The 24,978-nt window shown below is 35.2% G+C and overlaps 1 protein-coding gene and 1 long non-coding RNA gene across 2 annotated transcripts; one reads left to right on the top strand and one right to left on the bottom strand.

Annotated features, from left to right (window-relative positions):
- The first annotated feature begins 6,368 nt into the window (after positions 1 to 6,368).
- Positions 6,369 to 7,704, top strand: LOC131594726 (uncharacterized). The gene is made up of 3 exons (XR_009281467.1): positions 6,369 to 7,012; positions 7,144 to 7,241; positions 7,573 to 7,704. It is a non-coding gene; the product is annotated as an uncharacterized LOC131594726 (long non-coding RNA).
- An 8,176-nt stretch (positions 7,705 to 15,880) lies between these two features.
- Positions 15,881 to 17,361, bottom strand: LOC131597092 (uncharacterized). The gene is made up of 2 exons (XM_058869806.1): positions 17,106 to 17,361; positions 15,881 to 16,419 (listed from the first exon to the last, which is right to left on the bottom strand). The coding sequence occupies exons 1-2, from the start codon at positions 17,359 to 17,361 to the stop codon at positions 15,881 to 15,883; spliced, it is 795 nt and encodes a 264-aa protein (XP_058725789.1).
- Between the last annotated feature and the right edge of the window lie 7,617 nt (positions 17,362 to 24,978).

Genomic DNA, 24,978 nt, shown 5'->3' with positions numbered 1-24,978 from the left:
GCTACAGTTGAAGTTTCTTCAACATTAGCAGATTCTCCTGAAGGAGAACAACCCTCTTCATTTGTGTTAGCTTTGCTCACTAATGGCCTAGTCTTATAATAAGCAGGGAAGAACTTACTTAGGGTTTGGTTATCTTCACCCGGCAATGGACCCATAAAAGCAAAAGATTTTCCAGAAAGTTCAAAGGGTATGATTACCTGGGAAGCGTAGATAGCGCGAACTTCTTCAACGTTAGGGTTTGGAATGTGTTCGTGTTCACCAGACCGTGTGGTGGATTGGAGCTTTAGAGCAGGTTGAAGAACATTGGAAGATGAAGCCATCGGACGAGTTTTGAGAAATTCAGATTTGAAAAGTTTGAAGATGTTGGTTCCTTTGTTTGATGAAGAAGACGGAGAAATAGGAATGAGAAGTTATAAAAAGAGTGCAAGTCCAAAGTATTTAAAGGTTTAACGGGAATCCTTTTTAAATCTTTTGGGTAAAACCCAAAGGACACGTGGCGAATGATGATTTAATCCAATGGCGGTCGAAAGATTCAGCTTTACTCCTAGTATATAGGAGTAATAATCAGGAAGTAAGGTCAAGGACGTGGGAATGTAAGTTATGAGAAGACATTTTGAGAATGACAAGACGTTTCGGAAACAGAGATTATCAATGATTATGACGTTTAGTCAGTAGTCTTGGAACTATCAAAAATTTAATAAGAGACGAAATCTTATGATGGCAAAAAACGCCTATTTCTGTTGATCTTCGAAACAGGCATTTATTGGGGGCAATTTGTTAGCTGAAGATTTCGTTGAACAAATATATGTGCTTCGAAGGAGTGTATGATCGAAGGCAAGGTGGTTACTGATGACCATCTCTGAGAAATATAAAATGGCTACTGATGGCCATGTTTCGATAGTAAAAAATGTCTAAGTTTTTTATGAAGATGATGGCTACTGAAAGCTATTGGAAGGACATATCCTCGAAGACTTAGACAAAATTTATGAATTTGCTTAAGTATTATTATTTAGCGTGTTTGTTAGTAAGTGTTATTAACATACTGCCACGCGTCGAAGATGGACTCAGGCGGGAAGATTTGAAATTCGAAGATAGTTGCGTAACTGCTTATTCACAGATGTCATCGCTGGAAGTTCTTATGAGAAACGTGGCAGCGGATTAGCATAGGGCCGTTATGGTCGAAACTAGTATAAATAGGAGTTTTTATGATAGAATTCCGTGTGTTCATTTTGTACAAATCACTCACATATTTACTCAAGTATCAAGCGTTAACGAGAACGAGTTCGCTGAGAAAATGTACGTATGACACCACCATCTTAATACATGAGTATTATCTTTTATTGCTTTTCGTTTTCGAATATCTTTAAATTCTTGCATTCTACTTACTTCTTGTCATTTACATTACTGTATCTTTACTTTCATGTTATTTACTTTCATGTTATTTACTTTCATGTTATTTACTTTCAAGATCTTTAACAGTTTTATGTTTTAAGATTCTTTTTAACAGAATTGCATGTTACGTTATCTGCGTTGTTTACATTTTAAAGTCATAATCACATATAATCAAGTCATCACTAAAAGTGTATGTTTTCAATCGAATAACATTTGTCGAAGACAACGAATCATGAACATGGTTCTAAAGAATATTGATAACAATCTAATTGACTATGTGTCCTAGGATCAATCTAGTCGATCCTGCGAGTAACCAAATCATATTTATTATAGTTTGGAGGACTAGCGGTTGTTTACCGGAAATCACCGTAAACACCAGTTTATCTTTCCAGTATTCAAAGTTTTCACCATCAAATACTGGTGGTCTAGTATAACCATTGTTACCATTATATTGCTCAGCAGAGCCAGATGTAGATGCATGTGGGTTTGTTGGAATTTCACCAGCCATCTTTTACTGAAGCGTTTTTCTCTTCCTAAATCTTTTCTAAACACAGTTAAGTGCTTGCACCTTAGAACCGGCGCTCTGATGCCAATTGAAGGATAGAAAAACACTTAGAAAGGGGGGTTTGAATAAGTGTAGTCTAAAAACTTGAACGATAAAAACAAATTGCACAGTTATTTTTATCCTGGTTCGTTGTTAACTAAACTACTCCAGTCCACCCCCTTGGAGTGATTTACCTCACCTGAGGATTTAATCCACTAATCTTAACAGATTACAATGGTTTTCCACTTAGTCCGCGACTAAGTCTTCTAGAGTATCCTGATCACAACCTGATCACTCCAGGAACAATTGCTTAGACACAAGCTAAGACTTTCTAGAGTATCCTGACAACCACGTGATCACTCTAGTTACAACTGCTTAGACACAAGCTAAGACTTCCTAGAGTATCCTGATCACACTTGATCACTCTAGTTACTTACAAATTAATGTAATCAATTCTAAGAGTATTACAATGCTTCTGAAAAGCTATAATCACAACAGTGATATTTCTCTTAAAGTTTAAGCTTAATCTCACTAATAAATTACAACAGCAATGTAGTGAGCTTTGATGAAGATGAAGTTTGTGAGCTTTGATTTGAACAGCGTTTCAGCAAGTTTGTATTCACAGAATTCGTCAGAATCGGTAACCTTGCTTCTCATCAGAACTTCATATTTATAGGCACTTGAGAAGATGACCGTTTGGAGCATTTAATGCTTTGCGTATTCCGTACAGCATTGCATTTAATGTTTCACTCTTTTGTCAACTACCTCGAGCCTTGTTTACGCTGTGTCTACTGACGTTGCCTTTAATAGCTTCTAACGTTCCTTTAATCAGTCAGCGTAGCCTGCCATCTTGTACTTGCTTCTGATCTGATGTTTGTGTATACAACGTTTGAATATCATCAGAGTCAAACAGCTTGGTGCAGAGCATCTTCTTGTCTTCTGACCTTGAAGTGCTTTTGAGCGTGATACCATGAGAACTTCAGTGCTTCTGCTTCTGATCTCAAGTTCTTCTGATGCTTCCATAGTCCCATGTTCTGATTCTGCTTTGACCATCTTCTGATGTCTTGCCAGACCATGTTTTGATGTTGCATGCTGAACCTTCTGAGTCAAAGCTTCTGAGCGCTGATTTGTGCATACTCTTTATATATTTCCTGAAAGGGAAATTGCAATGTATTAGAGTACCACATTATCTCACCCAAAATTCATATCCTTGTTATCATCAAAACTAAGGATATTGATCAGAACAAATCTTGTTCTAACAGTGGTGTCTAGTAAAGAAGGGGGTGCTAAGTGTGAGGATTACTAATTTTTATTCTATTTTTCCAATAAAATAAAGGGATTTGAGAAATAGAGAGATAGAAGAGTCAGAAAGAGTTTTCAAAGCACGTGAAAAAACAGAGAAAGGAGAAGAAGAGGAAGAGGGATTTCAAGGATTTTGAACCAAGGTAAGGGGGACTCTTCCGGTTAATATCTATTATGTGATTATAGGTGATAGAATTGATTAAGATATGATTTGATTCAGTTGGATATATTGGGGTTGGGATTGTTAGGTTTGGGAATGTCTTAGTTTAGGGTAATTGGTGAAATTGCATGAACTATTGATTCAAATACATTTTTATTGATGTTTGATGATGTGTGATGGTGTATATGATGATTTTATGCCTTTAATCGATGTTTATAAGGGATTTTGTGTGAAGGATGTGTGAAATCGCAGGTCTGTCATAAAGGTGAAATTCTGCATAATCGCACGTCTGCTAAGCAGAGCTAGTCCGCTAAGCGGATGCTGTTCGTTTTTCAAAAATTAATTGAGCTCGGTAAGCGGACCTAGCCCGTTAAGCGGAGGTCCCAACGTAGTTAGCTACTGTTGTAGAATTTGGTCACCTGCATAGTCCAATCCTCTTTTCTTGTATTAAACCTACAAAATAATAAACAGTTAAATAAACCTGAGGCGTGTAAGTACACTGTCCTTAAGGATTTATCCGCCTCATAAGTGCAAATCCCCCAGGATTCAACAAGTTCTTCTCATATTCTTAATATAAATATGAGGCATCTGAACAACAAGAAGTAATCTTAAAGATAGCAGGAAGATGTGACCAGAAGAAAAGAAAATATACCCAATTCACGTTATTTGTTCATATTTTTATATATAATCCAAAAGTAAGAGAGTCTTTCATATAAGAAAGAGAGAGAAATAGGTTTAATGACTTTGACTAAGTCAAGTCAAAATATTTATTAATCAAATTAAATATTGTTATAAATTATAAATAAATTAAATAATAATAATAATTTTCTTTAAAATATTTGTCACTTTAAAAATTAAAAGTAAACTTATTTAGAACTTTTGAAATATAATTAAAATTTACAACAATCCCCCACAAATGTCAAAAGTTTAAAAATAGAATAAATAAAATTTTCTGGATTCACATCATGAATGTGATGCATCAAACTAGTGTAGCAAGCTATATGAACTAGTCCTAGAATGATGATACTTAACATACAGTGAGATTGGTGTAGCAAGCTATATGAACCAACACCACTTAGCGTATGTTAGAGGTTTATCACTCACATCACACCCCCACAATTCTTGTTGTTAACGCTGTGGTGCGCTAATAGGCCATGCGCGTGCCTGGTTATTTCATGAGTGCTCTAGAGATTTTGCCAAGATGTCATACAAGCGGCCCCACTCGACACTCATATAGGTGATTTCATCAAGTGTATGCTGCAAATCATACACTACCAATAAAGGATATAAAATTCATTAAAAGCTACATAAGCTTATCCTCTCAGTAATGCAATGTCTAGCACTTTCGCAATTACACCATAGAAAAAGGACATAAGCAAAAATTAATTATATAATTTTTGGTGCTAGCAGAACTAACAAATGACTTGTTCTTATCCATATGAACCTTTTTAATGGGATCTCCAATCACAAAGGTTGGGTTCCCATCACTTGCTAATTTCAATTGGCTTAAGTCCAATTCCCCTCTATGTGTTCACAAGTCAATTTCTTCCTAGGGATTTTGTCAATGAATCAACTAAGATCACTTTTATTTGACATCACATAAATAGAGAATATTACCTCTTTATTCAGTAGCTACTTTGTACACAAATTAGGATGACAAATATTTTCTCCCATAAATAGACATTGACTAAGACGTCTCTAAGTCAATTGGTCTCATATATTTACTCAAGTATATAACAATAAACTTGGTCTCCGCAATTATTTATACACAGGTCTGCTTAGATATCTAAGCGACATCAATTCTAACGAGAATATCATCTCAATCGAGATATCAATAAATTCTCTTATGAATTTATTATACATGTCTATTTGAATGACTTTCATAACACCTCCACATTAAGTAAAGATAAGTATTTTTACTCATAGATTTCAAAAAAATTTAAATTCATGTAACATCATTGTATTATTTTAATACAACATAGAAAACATAGTAAGTTAAGAAGCTCGCGAGTATAATAAGTAACTCTCCAAAGTATTAGAACAATTTTAGATATTTTAATAATCTTAAAATAACTCTAAGATTCTCACATTAAACTATACAAATCTACTACGGATGCCACTATCAATAATGATAAATAAATATATTATTTAACACTTTTCATTTCTTTCTCAATAAAGATAACATATTATATAACAATAACAATGAATATTAAAAAAATAAACAAAACCATATATAATTCATTCCAATGATGTAGAATTTTTTTTTAATCTAAATAAAAAGAATTCATTTTATTTTCTCATCAAAAGAAAATTCCGTTAATCATAATTTTAGTATTTCTATCATTTGTCTAGCAAATTATAAAACAACATAAATAAGCATACTTTTACGTAAAACAAAATGTCAAACAACAAGGACAGTTTTCAAATATCATTCAAGTCAAAATGCATTATATACTAACATGAACAAAATTATTTTCACATATTATATTACTAATGACAAATAGCATTAAAATCTTTAGAATCACAATCACAACCATTCTTTAGCAATCATTGGTAAAAATCATGACAATATAACATAAGTTTGAATAATATATAGAACCTGAATTGGTTTATCAACATCAACCATGACAAATTTTAAATCCTTAAGATTGTTGTAGAATTTGGTCAACTGCATAGTCCAATCCTCTTTTCTTGTATTAAACCTACAAAATAATAAACAGTTAAATAAACCTGAGGCGTGTAAGTACACTGTCCTTAAAGATTTATCCGCCTCATAAGCGCAAATCCCCCAGGATTCAACAGGTTCTTCTCATATTCCTAATATAAATATGAGGCATCAGAACAACAAGAAGTAATCTCAAAGATAGCAGGAAGATGTGACCAGAAGAAAAGAAAATATATCCAATTCATGTTATTTGTTCATATATATCATATAAGAAGAGTCTACCATTTCCTGTTCAATTGGCCAATCCACGTCAGCAAAACACTCCACAAAATTCCACATCATTCTCTCTTTATTATGTTCTGCGGATTCTGCGGATTCAACCTCTCCTATGTTCAATGGAGGTTACAAATTTAAATCACACTTCCCACATTCGGATTCTTTACTTTCGGTGTCCATCCACATTCCCACTTCCTATGTTCAATGGAGGTTACAAATTTAAATCACACTTTCAACAATTCTTCCACTCTCCATATTCCATTCAATTGCACGATTCATTTTTCCCATTTCAATTTCTTCCTCTATTTCTTTGTTTCAGTCGTCTGTTTCCATAATCACAGGATTCGACCCTTCCAAACTCCAAACCCTAGACCTCAATCCCAAAACCCAAATCAAAAATCATTGGCGAGAATATCAACCTTCCCATTACCGATTCACACTCTTCCCATTCCCTGACTTTCGAACCGGAGCTTCAATCTTCGATCAGCCTGATTCCGACAAGTCATTTTACGGTCTCAACCTCCATTCTGGGAATTCCGAGAACAAGAAACAACTAGGTGACTGTGATGGTCTGAGGCTTGAGTTTCAATTGAAGTTAACAACACGTTTTCGGCGGCGATTGAGGTTGAATTCCGAATTGTTGATATTTTTTATCGATTCAAATGACAATGGGGTAAGTTATCTTTTCATTAGCTAATGTGAAGAAATTTTTTTTATGCTTTGGTGGCGGCAAAGAAATTGAACAATCGATTATTGATAACAAAACTGCTTTGACTTTTGCTATTATTTTATTTCTTTCTGAAGATCTATGATGATGTCTTGCTCATGGAAGGTTCCTATTTCTTCTTCCTTCCAATCAGTATCATACTTACTATCTAAAAGTTCTTTAAACTGCTGAAGAGGTGTGTTTCTCATAATCATTAAAATTTCCCCTTGAAATTCATTTATTTCTGTGATTGAAATCATGCCCTGAGAAATGAAAAATTAGTTCTAGTTTACTGCCTTACAGAACATGATTCAAAAATACTGATTTAATTATTTACATGTTAGGCTTCCCCTCTAATTATGTTGGTTATTCTCATTTGTAATTATTTCATGTTTGTATTATGTTGATGAAATGCATGCTTTTGTACAATTCATTCAATAGTTCACATATATATATATATATCTGTTTTGAAATTTGAACAGAGTTTTAATTTGTTTTTCTACCTTTTTCCCACTCTTATAATGTAGGATGATGCTGATTGGGAAAGGTTAGGAGTGAAAGCAGTTAATGGTGCTAGAATGTGTTTTTCAGTAATGTTTTACTCTATTCCATACATATTTTATTTGACTGCCCTAAATTATATATCTTTTGTAGGGTCAAAAGCTAATGATGATGGGAACTGCTTATGAAATTGTGAAAACTCAAGAGAAAGGAACAGTTTTTGTTGAAGATCTTCCTGAAGAAGAACAAGTAGTTGCTGTTGTAAGTTTCAAGTTTTTCTTATTATATTAGCTGATTGCCCCACTCAAACAAGTATCTTTTCAAGTCTTTGTCTTGATGTAAATTCAATGGTACATCAAAGAATCAACAGAATTCAGCAGTGAAGTCACAATTGATGTTGCAATTGAATACAAATTGATTTTGGCAATGTTTAATGGACAAATCATGTGTCAGGTATATCGAATTCCTTTTCAACTGGTGTTCAGATTGATTTCAAATTTTAAAACTCGATTTCTATAAATTTGTTGGTTGGTTATCATTTTTGTGTTCAGATTCATTGTTTATCGGCCGTCTTAACATCGGGAAGCTCACGAAAAGTTGAATGTGATCATAGAACTTATCTTGAATATAGGTGGGAAGTGTTGATGTGTTACACTGCTACTATGCCCATGGAGAAGAGAATGAAAATTTTCAGAAGCGAAGCTATTGGATACTTGAACCGTGAGTATGGTGACATATTATACTTATTAATATTTTGTGTAATGAGTAATTTCAGTCACAATACATACTTGAAATGACATATTATACTTTTTAATTTTCTGATTGGCGTTATGATATTGAAGCTTCAAAACCCCCTCTCACAATCCACAATCCATTTTCTCTTTCTCTTTCCCAGTCGATTCTTTTCTCTCTTTCACTAATTTGTTGTCGGTGGTGCAGTTTCTAGTGATTTGTCGGTGTTGGTTATGGCGAACGACAAACTTTCAGAAAATATGAACAGTTAGAGGTGTTGTGTTTGTTGGAATTGAATTTGTGGAACGACTACGTATGATGGGAACAATGGAGAGATTTATGTCGGCTCTGGAAAATCAGAATCTAAGAGGAGAATCTGTGTCGGGTTTAATCAAAACCCTAAACTTGATGTCGAATTATCATTTTTTTTCTTTCATAACCTTGATGTTAATCGAGTTAGTGATAAAAATATCTTTCATTGTTGTTTCATGCTTGCAGCTCTCAGTCTGATTTGGAAGCCAACCTTTTTAAGGTACGCCAATGTTTTCTTGCCTTTTAATGCGTGTTTTAGCCTTTTAGGGTAAAAATTATAGTTGATTGAAACAGTTGTGTCATTAAAATATCAGTACCACAGGGATACAAAATGCTGATAATGTTCGTGGGAGGGATGGTTTTGAAAGTGATGGGTGTGGTGTTGATGATAACCTCTTTTGACAACAAATAGTGTGTTATTTCCCATCAAAATCATAAATAGAGTCTCTCTAGATTTTTGTATTATTTACAATGGGAAAAGCAACTGAACCAATATATTAACAAAAAAACACAATAACTAATTTTTGGAACTAACTATCTACAATGTTTTGATCCATGCTCAAAGCTGGTGTGGATTTATCATTTTCATAGTCAGAATCAGAGCTAGCAGTATCATTTTCCTTCCCTGAACAGTCAATTTGGTCACATTCAACAACTTCATTATTGCAATTTCCAAAATCATGACACCTATTTGAAGGTGCTAAGGCTTCTTTCTTGATAACATTTAACACAATCCCATTATGAATCTTTTCAGTCTGCAAAATATCATGAGTTAAAGGAAATTATGTTACATGTTGTGACAGAATATAGAAGTGTCATTTATTAATGGGTAAACATTTTGTTTAATAACCATTGCTGATCTAGAATATAAATATGAAAACTTATTTATTTGTTTCAGGTATTGCTGATTGGTGGTTCAACAGGTACCATGCTGGAAGCTCTACATGTCGTCGGTGGTGAAGATTTCAGTGGTAACTCTTTGGCTGCAGTTGGTCCCATCACAGTAAGTTTTGCAAGAAATAACACAGTTAAGACATGCTTTTGTCTATTTTGTATGTGCACCTATTATTCTTATGTGTGTTTTAGATTTTACTATCGTCACAACTGACATGGGACTAAAATTAAAAAAGAATTCTGGGTAGAAATACTGTGTAGGTTTATGATTTCAGATCAAAGTCAGCTGGATTCAGAGCCACCTTCTCCAGTTATGTCAAAGAAAGGGAATAGATTGAGTGTAGTTGTTCGCAAACCTGCAATGGTTGCATCAGTAGCAGCAAAACATGCTTATGTTGCTGCCTCTTCCTCTAGATCAAATTTTGATGAAATGATACCGTTGAAATGCAGCTTAATGTCCATACTCACATGGAAATCATCCACCATCGGATTCTCCAATTCGACGAGAAACGTCAACACCTCAACCACCTCCATCTTTTCTCTCATCCGATAGCTCTCCAAAAACATCACCAACAAAAACTCCTGCCAACTCTCCAGAACCTTCACCAACAAACTCTGCTAAACCGTCACCAACCGAATCTCCACAGGCCAATTCGGAACTAACTTCCGATCTGTCACTGCCACCGCCCCCTCCTGCTATGAAAATAATACGATACCGTCCGGATCCGATTCTGCTAGGACTACCACCGTCAGCTCCTCCGTCGGAAGATGATAATTCACCTTTCCTCACCAACATCTTAATCGGCTTAGTCATTGTTAACGTCTTTGGTATTGGTTTTTGGGTGGTATGTTATTCTTCTTCTTCTTCTTTTCTTTCCTATTTCATTGCCTAATACTGTATCAATTGTAATGTCTATCATTTCTAATCGTCTAATTATTAGTTTTAATAATAATACCTAGAAATTTTAATTTAATTTCTTGATGTATATATGTCCCTAATTCATTGAGTTTGTATTAGAAAACTTACACTACAACTTTCATGTTAATTTAGGTACTGAGTTCTGAAATTTAGAAAAAATAAATAATCTCCTCGATAATGTGTAACAAATTTCTCTTAATTTGTTTATGGGATATATATGTCCGTTATTCATCAACATATTAGAAAGTTTTCATTTAATGTGTTGATGTATATAACCTAACTTGTATTATTATGTGCATTATTACTAATTAAGTGTGATTATTGTATTTTTCAGAGATGGCTCTCACACGTCAAATATGAGAAGCAGACTCACCAAACATTGGTTCAAAGCAACTTGCTGACTTGCTTTAATTCAACCATGGTGTTATACGCATCTGGTGGTAAATATTTGATCTTATGCATGGAATATTTCATAAATTAGACACAAGTTACTGATAGAAACTAGTACCAAATAGAGAAATATAATAGAAATAACTTACTGTTATTGATCATAGAATAGACACTGATCTTGAGATGAATAGAATAGAAGATAAAGAAACTATGTTACATCAAATGGGACAAAAGTGGCTATATCACCTTTGCTACTATTCATTAATATATGAACAGATTGATATCAATAATTTTTTACCAAATTTGTTTCAGACAAAAGAAAAAAAGCAATATGCTGCAGGCTTCTGTGAAAACCCGTGAACAAGGTAGACCATAGTTTGATACACATTAATATCTATATAGCCAAATCTGATTTGTATGGTCTAATTTTTAAGAAAATGTGCTGCAGGAAAGGGGGAAAGTGCAACCTTCCCATTATTTGAACATCCTTCTGGATTTCAAGAAGAGATACAAAGTTAGGATTTCCCTTTCATTGTTTCCATGCACACCCGTAAGTGCGACGTATTTCCTTTTCTCTATCACATTATTACTATGGTTGCTCTTGCAAAGAAAAGGAAAGTCAACTGTATAAAATCGGTGGAATGTATTTCTCTCTGGGCGATATTTATTTATAACAACAGGTCCCTACCAGCATCTATCATTTGTTATGTCATTATCTTTCTTTTGTTAAAAAAAATAAAATATATGTACTTTAAAATATTTATATAATATGTGTGTATTAATTTAATTATATTTTAATTTTCCTAAAATATATCATTTATCAGTTTAGTTATAGTTTAATTATCTTTTTTTTTAATGACTTTATTTTTTAATATTCAATTTTTTTAATATTAGTAATTTTATAACTTTACCAATTTTAACCAACATTTAGTCTTTTACTAATATCTATTATTATCCTCAATCCAAATGCGCGAAAACGACGGATGTCCGTGCGAACGCACGCGTATCAAAGTGACTGCTGCCATTGAACTTTACTGATGGGTTGCATGAATTTAGATATCTGTTGAACACGGGAACATGCTCAAACGTTGGTGCCTACGCGAATATGGGCTTGAGTACGTGAATTTTTTAAACTGCGGATATGGGAACGGGTCCCTAAAATATATGCGAATATTTATATAATATATGTGTGTATCACTTTAATTGTATTTTAATTTTCCTAAAATATATCATTTATCAGTCTAATTATAGTTTAATTATCTTTCTTTTCTTAATGATTTTATTTTTCAATATTCAATTTTTTTTAATATTAGTAATTTCATAACTTTACCCATTTTAACCAAAATTTAGTCTTTTACTAATAACTTTTATTATCCTCAATCCAAATGCGTGTTTGACTTAGCTGACGCGGATATGGGTTTCAGTACGTGAATTTTTTAAAATGCATATATGGAAACGGGTACTATAGTACCCTATCCATACCCTACTAATTTATAACTTTTTCAATTTTAACCAAAATATAAAATCTTTTACTAATACTTTTTATTTGCCTCAATCCAAATGCGCGAAAGCGACGGGTACGCGTGCGATGCAGTAAAATATTATTAAATTGACTTATCAAATTAGGCCCAACATATTCTTACGGACATTTAGGCCCAACACTTTAAAATTAACTTCTATTTTCCACACACCATTTTTCTTTATGATAACCTCTAATCTAATTTATAATTTTTTCCTAACATTTCTGATTTTTTAAAACCCAAATGCGCGGAAACGACGGGTACCCGTGCGAACGCACGGGTAAGACACTAGTTTTTATATATAATCCAAAAGTAAGAGAGTCCTTCATATAAGAAAGAGAGAGAAATAGGTTTAATGACTTGTCAAAATATTTATTAATCAAATTAAATATTGTTATAAATTATAAATAAATTAAATAATAATAATAATAATTTTCTTTAAAATATTTGTCACTTTAAAAATTAAAAGTAAACTTATTTAGAACTTTTGAAATATAATTAAAATTTACAACAGCTACTGCCCTTGACCGCTTGAAGCGGGGTTATTGAAAAATTGATTCCATAAGCGCGCTGGAGGGTCGCTAAGCGGACCCTGTTGTGTATAAAAATTCTTGAACTTTAAAACTATGTAACTTTTGATCCGTGTATCCTTTTTATGTGTCGTTTTAGGCGGTGCAAAGTTAACTAAATGTTTTATCATATGAAATAGATAAATGGGCAGTGGCCAATTTTATTTTAAAACTTGATTTAATTACTTTGGTGAAATGATCATTGTGCATATGTGGTTTTGTGAGTGATAATGTATTGGTATGGTAACGAAAGAAATGTGATTATTGCTATGATTGTCGTGATAAATGTGTGAATGATTGAATGATGCGGAAATATGTGCATACTTGTTGGTTATGATAATGGTGAGTTATGGTGAGACGATGTATTTCATCGGATCAGTGATGTGTAAGTATGTCATATGTGTGCATTCATTCATACATCATTTTATTTGCTGAATCCCGGTGATGTTTGGATTAGTGGTGGGCATAATTCCCATTGTGTGGAATTTGTGCCGGTAGGGCCGTATCTCGGTGATGTTTAGATCGGTCAGGTGGATTAATTCCACGGCTTATTGGTACCACATGCATAGTGTCAGTTGGTTCATATGCATTTTTGTCATAACATGATTGAATGGATTTCATTGTTATGTTGGGTGATGTATTTGTTGTGGTTGATGAATGACCATTGAAAATCTGAATATATTGCAAATTGGGTGAATGATATATTATGATATTTTGTTGCTTATGAATGCATAATATTTATTAATTGTGAACGAGACTCACTCTTACATGTTGATATTTTCATATTGAAAAGTATTGACTTATTTACTTTGGTGAGGATAGCTCGTAGAGTTAATCCAGTCGTTGGGTCGTGTCGGTAATGCTGGTTTTGTAACACTGGAAACGATAGATTTAGAGTTTAATTTTGTTACACTCTATTTTGTTTGGTTTGGATTATCTTCCGTTGGAATTATTTTGGAAGATGTTTTGTTATTCCGCTGTGATAAACATGATAAAGTTGTTTGGTAAACGTTCCTATTAAAGCATGACATAAGACTACAATTGGTTTATTTGTTTTATTTAATTATGGCACCCTTGTTTTTATGTTTTACTCTGATTATTTTATTAATTTCCGCGGGTTTTAAAAGGGTGTTACATGGTACATAAACATACCAATGTGGAAGTAATGGCAATTGTATAAGTTTAGTAGAAAAACTACTTGATGAAACATTTAATTTTATATTCATGTACTTAAAACAATTGTATAAATGGAATGTACCTCTTCTATTTGTCAGTTGTCTATATTGATAAAGAATCTCGTCAAATAACGTCCGCCAAGTTTTTTCCCAAACATGCCTTGGTTTGTTTATTGTACCGTATAGAAGCATAGTGACAAACAAATTTCTCAAAAAATGTCCCGAACCCCAATCCTTCGCCTCGTTTATGGCTGCAACGTATATATTCCTTGTCATCACTAAGAAAACCCGTTTCGAAACATGCATCCCTAAAACTATCCCGAACAATTCCACCTACTTTTCTTATATCCTCATAGCATGTTGGTCCCTTGATAATTGTCAGCATCATTCTTAGGTAATACAGTTCGCCAGTACTTGGAGGAACCCAAATTAATCTTCCAATTGTATGGCCTCTTTTACGTGGTCTCCAGCATCAGCATCTTCTATCGTAAACAAACTTGGTCCAAAAATTAGAGTATGTCAAATTCCTTGCCTTTACATATGTCTTGTTTGCTTCCATCCAAGTGGTAAACATAGATTCTTTTACACTTGGTTTTTCAAGCACTTCATCTATCAGTTCCTAATTAGTATAATATATGAATTGTCGCCCTCAAGATGAAAATAAAATCTTTCAACTGCAGGAGATCAACCATGAATAGGAAATAAAAAGACCCGCCAACATGCTTCGCTCGGTGAAACATATCTACAATCAAGATATTGATTGATCTCATCAACATTTCTAATAAGAGAAGTTCTGTTTGCATCAATTTCAACAACAGCTACAGTAATTCTATCATACCCGTTGTTAATATACTTGAATAAATACTTAACTAAAGTACTTTGATTACACCACTCCATATTGATGTGAGCTTGAAATTTCTTCAACAAATATGGATTATAAGGAACGACATATCTGTTATCGAGAACAACGTTCTTCTTCATCACTGTATTTCCAGTTTCCCTTCTTCTGTATATAGGATATCCTTCATGATCAACTATGGTTTGAGGCTGATATTTTTTGGGGGGAAATTTAGAGCACTTCCCGTTTTTCATGCAAGGTGAAGATTTTCTTGCTAAACCACATGGCCCATGAATCATATGTGTCTTGACCAAATGATACAATTACCTATCATCTTCTTTATATGGTATCTCTGCTGAAATGATATTGTTTATGTCATCTGGTGTGGGATATTTGCATGAATAGCAGAATATGTACATGTGGTAAACCTCGCTTTTGGAACTCAATTGTGTATATATCTGAAATAAGTGATATTAATATAAAAATATAGAAATCTTGAAATATACAGAATGAGAACTTGAGTCAGGTTTAGTTAATATAACTTACATGCAACAACTCTCCCTAACACATGCTTTTTTTGTCAGATCACACAACTAATCTAACTCAACTTTAAACACTCTTGAGATGATATCTGGACGATCATGAGGTTGTAAATGAATTTTGTTAAGTAACCTTTGGACTTTAGGCCAATTTGGATTGCAAGTAAATGTGATAAAAAGGTCAAGAAACCCGATATGGCTACAAATTTCCATCCCATCAAAATATAGTTGTTCCATGAATCTTTTACTTCCAACATAAGTTGATGGTAAAACCATTCTTTTACCTTTGTTTGCTCCTTCAATGTTTGATTGTTGTTCGGGACCTGTTAAATTGCCGTACTTAGAAACTCTAAGTTTTTTCTGATGCTTGCGGATATAATTCAATCTTTGGGACTCCATCATAGTAAATCCATCAACCAAATTTTATTGAAACAACCTCCTTGACCTCAAAAGTGTATGGGCTTCAAGATGTCTAGTTTGAATTCTAAAGTTTGAATTCTAAAAGTAAGCCATTCTCTAATGGTAAACTTATTTTTCTTAAACTTCTTTCCATTTGTTTCCTTGTGTAGCACACCAAGTCTAAAACCATCTTCTCCATATGGAAACAATAGTGGATACTGTAATGCAAGATAACTTGGATGAAACTCACTTATTCTTTTTAGCCTTCCGCTCCGTCTCTCAAGAATAATATCCCTTTTAGAACTTGTATCAACATCACCAATGATAAGTGCAGCAACCTCAGAAATAGTCGCTTGGTTGTATATTCTTCCATCTTTTGATCTATCAGCTATCAACTTCAATTCGAGATCAAGTACAGGACAATCCTTCAATCTAGCTACTGCCATTCTAAAAGATTTAGCGTGTGTGTTGAACTCATCCAGCATAAGTTTCAATCTGCTAACCGTCTCTGGATTTATATTGGTATTGTTACTGCATTTTATTATAAAACAATTAGTAGTGGAATGTTTCAAAAAACTTCCATGAACTAAAGATAATGGTCAAAATAACTGAAAAAATGAATGTCAAAATGCCAAGTAAGAAAAGCATTATTACTCGGTTATGTCAATTCTATGTTGAATTTCATTGTTAGTGTCATAAATATACAGGTGAGTGAACTTTGGGGATTGTCCAGGCAAAGGAATCATGCTCCCAATTCTATGGCAAAACTGTCCATGTATTCGTATGTTTGGGAGTCCTCTTCCCGTTTGGAATCTATTGTCAAACTTCATTCTAGGAGACGTAAAGGCAAACATAATGTTGTACAATCTGCGAAGTTGTTGATAATTTTGACACTTTATACTATTGTTATCAAACAATATATGCTTGAGTAATAGTGGTGGTTGTTTCAAAAGTGGCAACACAACTTTTCCATTTCCACATCATAATTGGAACTTAGGAACTGCACTATGTTTTTGTTTTCCAGTCTTCTCTTGATACCACATAAGTGCTCCATATTATGTGAATTCAATGGAAGGATCACCAATATTTGAATAACCTATCAAATTATTAAAAAAAAGAAGCATAGCATCATATTAAATTATACATTCTAATAGCACAGAAAATGTACATCTTCCAAGTCTACCAACTGAAACTTTTGTTGAAACAAGTTTGAAAATTTTAATGCAATTTACATGTAATGCATAATTACAAAACTGTCACAACGATACATACCAGTATTGGGACAATTCAACAGTGTGGAATTTGTGTCATAATCTTCTTGATCATCAACACTTGAAGTTGTGTCATAGTTTGCGTTTTCGTTTATGAATTCGCAGGAACTATCACTAAGTGATTCATCAGCTGATTCTTCTTCAAACGATTCATCACCATCAATGTTAGTATTTGTATTATTACGTACATTACTTGTGGATGAAGAGGCACGTTTATGATCAAGGTTTGAAAAAGTTTTGAATAGATTGGCAGTCATAGATCGTATAACATCAAGATTAAATTATTTTTTAGATGAAACTGCTTCAACAATTGGTTGTGTATTTAAATGGTTGTACATTTGATTAGGCAATGAGGAGGAGGTTATACCACTTATAAGTGTATTTGTAATGAAACTGTGTGGATAATTGAACATAACTTTACCACCACTTTGGTTGACAATATGGTCACGATGTTTGCCTCTCTGTGACATCTTTTGTTGGATTATTGTCTTCCTTTTCTCTTGTGCTGAGGCAACAATCTATTTTGGGGATACAACATCAGGAGTAATGGTTGAGTTGGAGTTGCCAGATGCAGACGTTGGTGTTGTTCCTTTAGTATTTGATGAAGCAGAATAATTTTGATTCTCCAACCCAAATTGCTTAAAGATAACTAACGACACACACTGATTCAAACCCACGTTCAATTTTTGTGTAGTTGAAATAACAGAACCATTTGGTTTTGCATTAGAATTTTGGTTTCTCTCATTCATCATTACAGAAGTGATACTAGATAGTGGTGTTCTAACATGTACTATAGATGGAGGAACCGACCTATTAAAAGATAAATCGTAGTTCATTCTGTTTTCATCAACTTTCTTCCTTTTAGATCTTCTTTCTTTAAGAAGTTGCTTCCTTTGTCTCTTGCCAATGCTGCAGCTTTTTTTCTTCTAACACAACAGTGTGATTCTATACTTGTTACAGAACTCAGCTCCACAGCAACTTGTACATATAATTTCCGTTATATCAATATCAATTCTTAAAAATGCACTTGAATTGTTTGAATTATTTTAATTTCGATAATGATAACATATGTATGTTGGGAAAGGAATAGCAAGGGTTTGAACAGATACACAATTGTGACTTTAACACATATGATTTGTTTAACTATTCATTATAAAATAGGTAACTATTTTTTTAATCATACATTAATCACTGTCACGTAGCAGATCCATCCAATTTGTATGTTAGTAGGTTATGCTATTGGCCAAGTTCATTCTAACCAAAGATATACATAATATACATTCTTAAATAATATACATAATTAAATAATAAAATGTGTTGAACTTAAAATGTTGTGTAGCATGTATACATTGTATATGTTCCAAATGCTTGTGATTTAATCATAGTAGGAATAACCGCATTTAAACACTCTAATATAGGTACAGTGAATTAGGTTATGTAACATTAAGGTCATAATAAAAAGTAAACTATCATCTATTTTCCTTTGCCATCGTGTAATAACTATATGTTTGGTAACATGCAAAAATTGACCAACTCACTGTTAGCTGGAGATTTCGATTGAAGAAAAGTTCTTTTAAGAATTAGAATTCGAGGAAGAATGGCTTTTGATGGCCATTGCCGAAAATAAATGGCTCCTGATGGCCATGATTCGAGGATGTTATTTAAGTTGAAGTAAAGATGATGGAAATCGAAGCTGATTCGAAACAAGTTGTCTTTGGGACTAAAGCAATTTTTGCGAAATACAAAGGGTATTGAAGCTTTGCGTATTTCGTGGCATTCTCATTTTAGATCACGTTGCCACCTATCGAAAGAGAACTTGGGCGGGAGGATTTGAATTTCGAAACATTCTCTGTAACCGAACAAGGACAGATGGCACCCCAGGGATTCGAGACATATGCATGTGAGCAACGTGGAATTTCGTTAGTGTAGGACCGTTAGGGTCGGAATTAGTATAAATAAGGGTCTTAATATCAGGATCCAGTGTGTTCATTTTGTACAAATCACTCACAAATCACTCAAGTATCAAGTGTTAAGAGAACGAGTTCGCTGAGAAATGTACGTATGACACCAACACCATTTTAAATACATTTGTATTCATCTTTATGCAAGTATCTTTTCAGTATTTCTATCTTTCGTTATATTTCAGCCATTAACATTCTTGCACTTTTATCTTTCGTTCAAATTTACTTCGAAGCAATTTACTTTCTGCAATTTACGTTCCTGCACTTTAAGTTTCTTGCAATTTATATTTACTTTGTCTTTCGCCAAAGTTATATTTACGTGTATAACAAGGTGATCGTTAATTTTTACACTTCATTTGTTTATTTTCTTAAACATATTTCGAAGCCAAATAAACCAACAAATATGAACTAAGTTATCATAAAAGATAACTTTTTGACTATGTCCTAGGATCAATCTAGTCGATCCTGCGAGTAACCAAAGTATATTTTATAGTTTGGAAGACTAGAAGTTGTTTACCGGAAATCACCGCAAACAAATTGGCACGCCCAGTGGGACAGTGTCAAACAGATTTTCATTAATTTGGTGTTTTATTTTGTCTAGAATATATCAAGACCTTGTATGAACCTTAGGAACGGTAAATTAACCAACAGTGCGCCACCGATTCCTAAATGAAAGTACAACAAGAAAATGGTCAATTCGACTAGTGGAAGGGGAGATCAAGATCCCCCACAAGGGTCAGGAACTGTAGCAGCAAATACTACAAATGTTTCGACTTCTACATCACAAGAACAGGAAATACCCGTTTTGGGAGGATCTGCGGCTGTAGTTAGTTCCCAAGCCATGCCCGAAAGCACATCAGGGCCAGCAAGAACCATCCCAATTTCCAGTTCGACCACCATGCCTCATGTGACAGGCACAAACAAGATACCTCATTTTTCTACAAGTCAGGTACATTCCCCAAGGCCATTCTCATCTGCATTCGATGGTTGGAGGCCTGGAAATCCTTATGGAATTCCACACTCATATATGTCAGGATTACAGGGGGCAGGACCTACGTATACTGCGCCTAATGCCACGACATTTTCGCCTAATATGGGTTCAATAGGCCGAAGCGCACAAAATACATGCCAATCAAGCCAGATGCCTCTCTTAACTACTAGTAGTCAAGCAGTATTTAGGCAGGAAATGGACGCAAGTAACCACGATATGCTAGGTGTTCTTGCTAGAGAAATAGGGTCACTCTTTACCCCATTAGTAGAAAACATGACCAGGACTAACCGGGACAATGTAGAAACCTTCCAAAAAATATCATCACAAATAAATCGAATGGCAGATTTTATGGGAGTCCCACAAACTAGGCGAAGAAATGACCAACCCCCTTATCGAGAGGGTGACCCGGTCTTGGAACGTATTCAAGATGTGGTTCCTCCGCCTAGACCAACACCCGTTGATGTAGTTCCTCCGCCTAGGCCACCACCCGTTGAAAGAAACCAAGTGATAGACCTAGAGAATTCGAATCGAAGGACCGACTTTGGCCAACAAGAGACTATCATAGAAAGACCCAGATTAAGGGTAGTTGGTAGGAACGAACATCCAGACGAAGTAGTCCACAGGGTTAGGAGAGAAAATATGGCAACAGAAAATAACCTAACTGCCATGATAGAAATAATTATGGCCAATAATGACCTTAATACTGGACTCCAACGTCCAAACTACACATCCCCCGTAGCAGAATATATTATGCAAACGGAATTGCCAAGAGGTACCAAGGTGCCTAAATTCACAAAGTTTTCAGGGGACACTAGTGAATCGACTGTAGAACATATAGCCAGATATTTGACAGAAGCCGGTGATTTAGCAGGCAACGAGGATCTGAGAATTAAATATTTCCCTAGTTCACTAACAAAAAATGCTTTTACTTGGTTTACTACCTTACCCCCAAATTCTATAGATGCATGGGCACACTTGGAGAGATTGTTCCATGAACAATTCTATATGGGCCAAACCAAGATAAGTTTGAAAGAGTTGGCTAGCATCAAGAGGAAATTCACAGAACCCATAGATGATTATTTAAACAGGTTCCGCTTGTTAAAGTCAAGATGCTTCACAGTTGTCCCAGAACATGAATTAGTTGAAATGGCCGCAAGAGGTCTAGACTACTCAATTAGAAAGAAATTGGATACCCAATACTTAAGGGATATGGCCCAATTGGCAGACAGGGTTCGACAAGTCGAACGAATAAAATTGGAAAAGGCCAGAGCGAATAAAAGTTACAAGAAGGAAAGGGTAGCATATATTGAGGCTGAGGACGCTGAAGGCGAAGCCTTCGAAGATTCATACAGCGTCGAAGAGGTCGAAATAGACCTAGCCGAATTAAAAGAAGCACCACCTTATTCTTGCAAATTGCTCACTCCTTCGAATGAAAAAAATCCAGTCGAGAATGATAAAAGCGATAGATTTCCAAAGAAAACTTACACTTTTGACGTCACTAAATGTGACGAAATATTTGATTTACTAGTAAAAGATGGCCAGATGATAGTACCTTCTAATTCCAAAGTTCCTCCATTAGAACAACGGAAGAAACGAGGCTTTTGTAAATATCATGGTTTTTTAGGCCATAAAACCTCACAATGCTTTCTTTTCAGGGATTTAATTCAGAATGCTATCAAGGATGGACGTCTGAAATTCGATGATAAGGCAAAGAATCACATGAAGGTTGACGCAGACCCCCTGAATGTTGCTGACACTAATTATGCTGAACCAGTTGATGTCAACATGGTAGATGTGTCTGAAACTGATATTGCTGAATGGGAGGTAATTTCATCTGGAAAGCAGGCTACTGAGAGCCTAAATGACAATGCAGCCTTCAATACTGATGTTGAAGAATCTGTCGAGACCAAAATCACTGAAAATTTGAAGGAGAAAACCAGCGAGGCCATTGAAGACCTCAGGGTGAAACTCCAACAGATAAAGATCTTCGAAGCTTCCCCAGCAGGTGTCAACATGGTGAATGTTAGACAACCTTTATTTGAAGTAGAGGAGCTAGAGAAATGTTTGCTGAGGGAAAGAGGAAACTATGGAAATTCTCAGAAAGGTGAAAGTTTGAAAGATTATCTCTGGAAGTGTCACGAGAAAAATGCTGGACGGATGTTAATGTGTCCAAGATGCTCGATCATGCTGAATCGAAGGGTCCAAGATAACTATGAAAGGGCCCAACGAGAAAGGATGGAACAGCCTTGGAGAGGAGGAAACCTATTACTGAAGGTTTATCCAAGGCCAGAAGAAATCCTGGTGGGTTTCCTAGTTAGGTGTCACAAGGAGAAGACAGAGATTGTTATGTGTCCCAGATGTGGAGCAGTCTATGATAACCTTATGGCACAATTATTCGAAAGAACGCTATTCACCACTGGTAGGGAGTCTCAGGGACTCTTTCCCAACATGTATGTGTTCGACAATCGAACATCATCAAAAAGGTTTGATAGTCCTCATCCTAAAGCTCGAAGCGTGACATTCAAGCTTCCGGCAGACATACCCATGGATAGATGGACACAAGCTGGTGCCTGAAACAACAAGTGGCGAAGTTGGGACCAAGGGGGAAGAACTGCAATGGCTTATAGAAAGCAATTCCAGACCTCAAATCGAGAGATATACATGTTGGAGAATTACAAGGGTACAAATCCTATGTCCAGATCCCAATGGAGAAGACACCAGAGGATGAAGAAAGCCCAGAAAGATTACAAGGCAAAGGAGGTTGGAGAGTCTAGCAGTACCAAAATCCCAATGCAGGGGGCACGATCAAGCAAACATCTGTTAGAACGCAAGCTATTCAGTTCTGAGAATGAGAAAGAAGAGGAAAAGATGCACTCCAGTCCTTGGAAGGAGGACGATAGAATGACAAATGACTTCGACTCAGACGGAGTGTCATCTATAAATTTCAATTGCAATGTTGTGTCAGTGCTCCCTCACGAGTTTAACCAGGAAACAGAAGCTGAAGATTGCGATCAATCCGGATTCAGAGACAAGCAGAAATTCCTTCAAATGTATATTAGGAAATGATGATGAATGAGTTAGTGGATCTGGACGAGGACAGGCTTCGAGCGTTGGAAATGATAAAAAGACAAAAAGAAAGGGTGTCGAGAGCATACAACAAAAAGGTGAAAGGTAAAACATTTATTAACAATGACTTAGTTTGGAAAGTTATTTTGCATATAGATCGAAAGAATCAGGCTTTAAGCAAATGGTCTCCACACTAGGAAGGACCTTTTCAAATATTAAAAGTGTTTTCAAATAATGCTTATGAGATAGAAGAATTGGCAGAAGATCGCAGGATTTTAAGAGTGAATGGGAAGTATCTAAAAAGATACAAGCCAGTCATGCATGAAGTAAAAATCGCAAAAACGTAGACATTAAAAATGTATGCCGGTGGCCAAAATGGTGAAACAAGTACCAAAATGGCTTTATACCTAAATAAGATATGTAATATATAAACTAAGAAGACAAGACGATGTCAAAATATATTTCATTATGATTAATAGTCAAGGGTACATTCAGTCAAGAAGATTGCGTTTGCATGCAAACTAAAGTTACAAAAATGGGGCATGCTAAAAAACTATCAAAAGAAGCGTTCAAAATTATAGACAATAAAACCAAGGCATACAATGCCTCCAACAATGCATCCAACAATGCCTCCAACAACGCCTCAAACAATGCCTCCAATAATGCACCCTTCAGTTGATCCTTTGTTCCAAACCTTCCAGGTGCAACAGGGGCAAACTTTTTGCTTCAAAAAGATCTAGAGATCCTTCTGTGCGCATTCTCTTCACTAATCCCTGTTTAACAAACATGTGGGATAACAACCTTCCATAGGGAAGACACGTTGCTATGCCCTGACGGGAAGCAGCAATAGCGACGGCTTCAGCAAGGTGTTTGAAGATCATCAAAGGAAAGTTGATTTTCTTTCCCCTGAGAGCACAGAGGATGAACTCCATATCCTCCACCATGATGCTTTCTTGATCAACATTTCGTGGGCGAAAGTTGCCCACTAAAAGTTGATGCCAAATCCTGCTAATTTTGGCACTGAAAGGATTATTAGCCATGAGGGCCCTCAAAATGGAAGAGGTGCTCATGGTGAAGGAGTTGTCAGCAAAAACCTCGCCGGAGTTCTCACATCTCAGCACTTCAGAGATGGACGAGGGAGAGATGGTAATAGGGGCTCTTCGAACGTGAGACACGATGGTGGTTCTTCCTTCTGAATCCATCCGGAGGGATGCAAACATCCAGAAGTCCGCCAGCATGTTTGGGTAAACAGGCCCTTCTAAGATTCCTTGGTAAACCTGTAAGTGTTGGTTGACAAACAGTGCATCAACATTGATGTTGTTCTGATCGAACTCTTCCACAGAAAGTTTAAATTCTTTATTGATAGAAGATCTGATATTGTTATAGGTTAAAGGTGTCATTGTAACAAGGGAGTACAAGAAGAAAAGAGAAAACTTTGATAAAAATATGGAAAGAGGATGAATAAAATGATCAGAATGCCAAGGTTTATATAGAGAACATTGGTCTTAAAGAGTGATTACTCTTTAAATCCTGATTGGACCGCGTGCGATTTCCCCGAGGGAAGATATAGAGTCCGCCGTTTCTGGCCTTGGAAGTTGGAACGTAATCATTTTATAAACTGATACACGCACTTCTTAATTAGACGTTTTGAAAAAGTGATGTCATCATTTAATGTGGTTACGGCTAGTGGAGTAGAAACGTCAAATCAAAACCTAAAGTGGCTGCGAAGAGTAATCATGTCACGTAGATACGCTATCGAGGTCATTATGATAGTTGGAAGATAAATTTTTTGACAATTTAAGAATTGTTAAAATGTTATTTGTAACATTTTGCAAAATATAATATATGGATGTCCC

This window comes from Vicia villosa, linkage group LG4, assembly GCF_029867415.1.
Source record: "Vicia villosa cultivar HV-30 ecotype Madison, WI linkage group LG4, Vvil1.0, whole genome shotgun sequence".
NCBI classification, from domain to species: Eukaryota; Viridiplantae; Streptophyta; class Magnoliopsida; order Fabales; family Fabaceae; genus Vicia; species Vicia villosa.
Note: the sequence above shows the minus strand (reverse complement) of the source record. Positions and strands in the feature narration are given on the sequence as shown.

What these genes read in the sequence shown, in the direction of transcription:
- LOC131597092 (XM_058869806.1), bottom strand. Translation starts at nt 17,361, where the DNA reads ATGACTGCCAATCTATTCAAAACTTTTTCAAACCTTGATCATAAACGT. An exon ending in GTTGAATTGTCCCAATACTG is followed by an intron (nt 16,420 to 17,105) that starts GTATGTATCGTT and finishes CATTATCTTTAG; the next exon opens with TTCATGGAAGTTTTTTGAAA.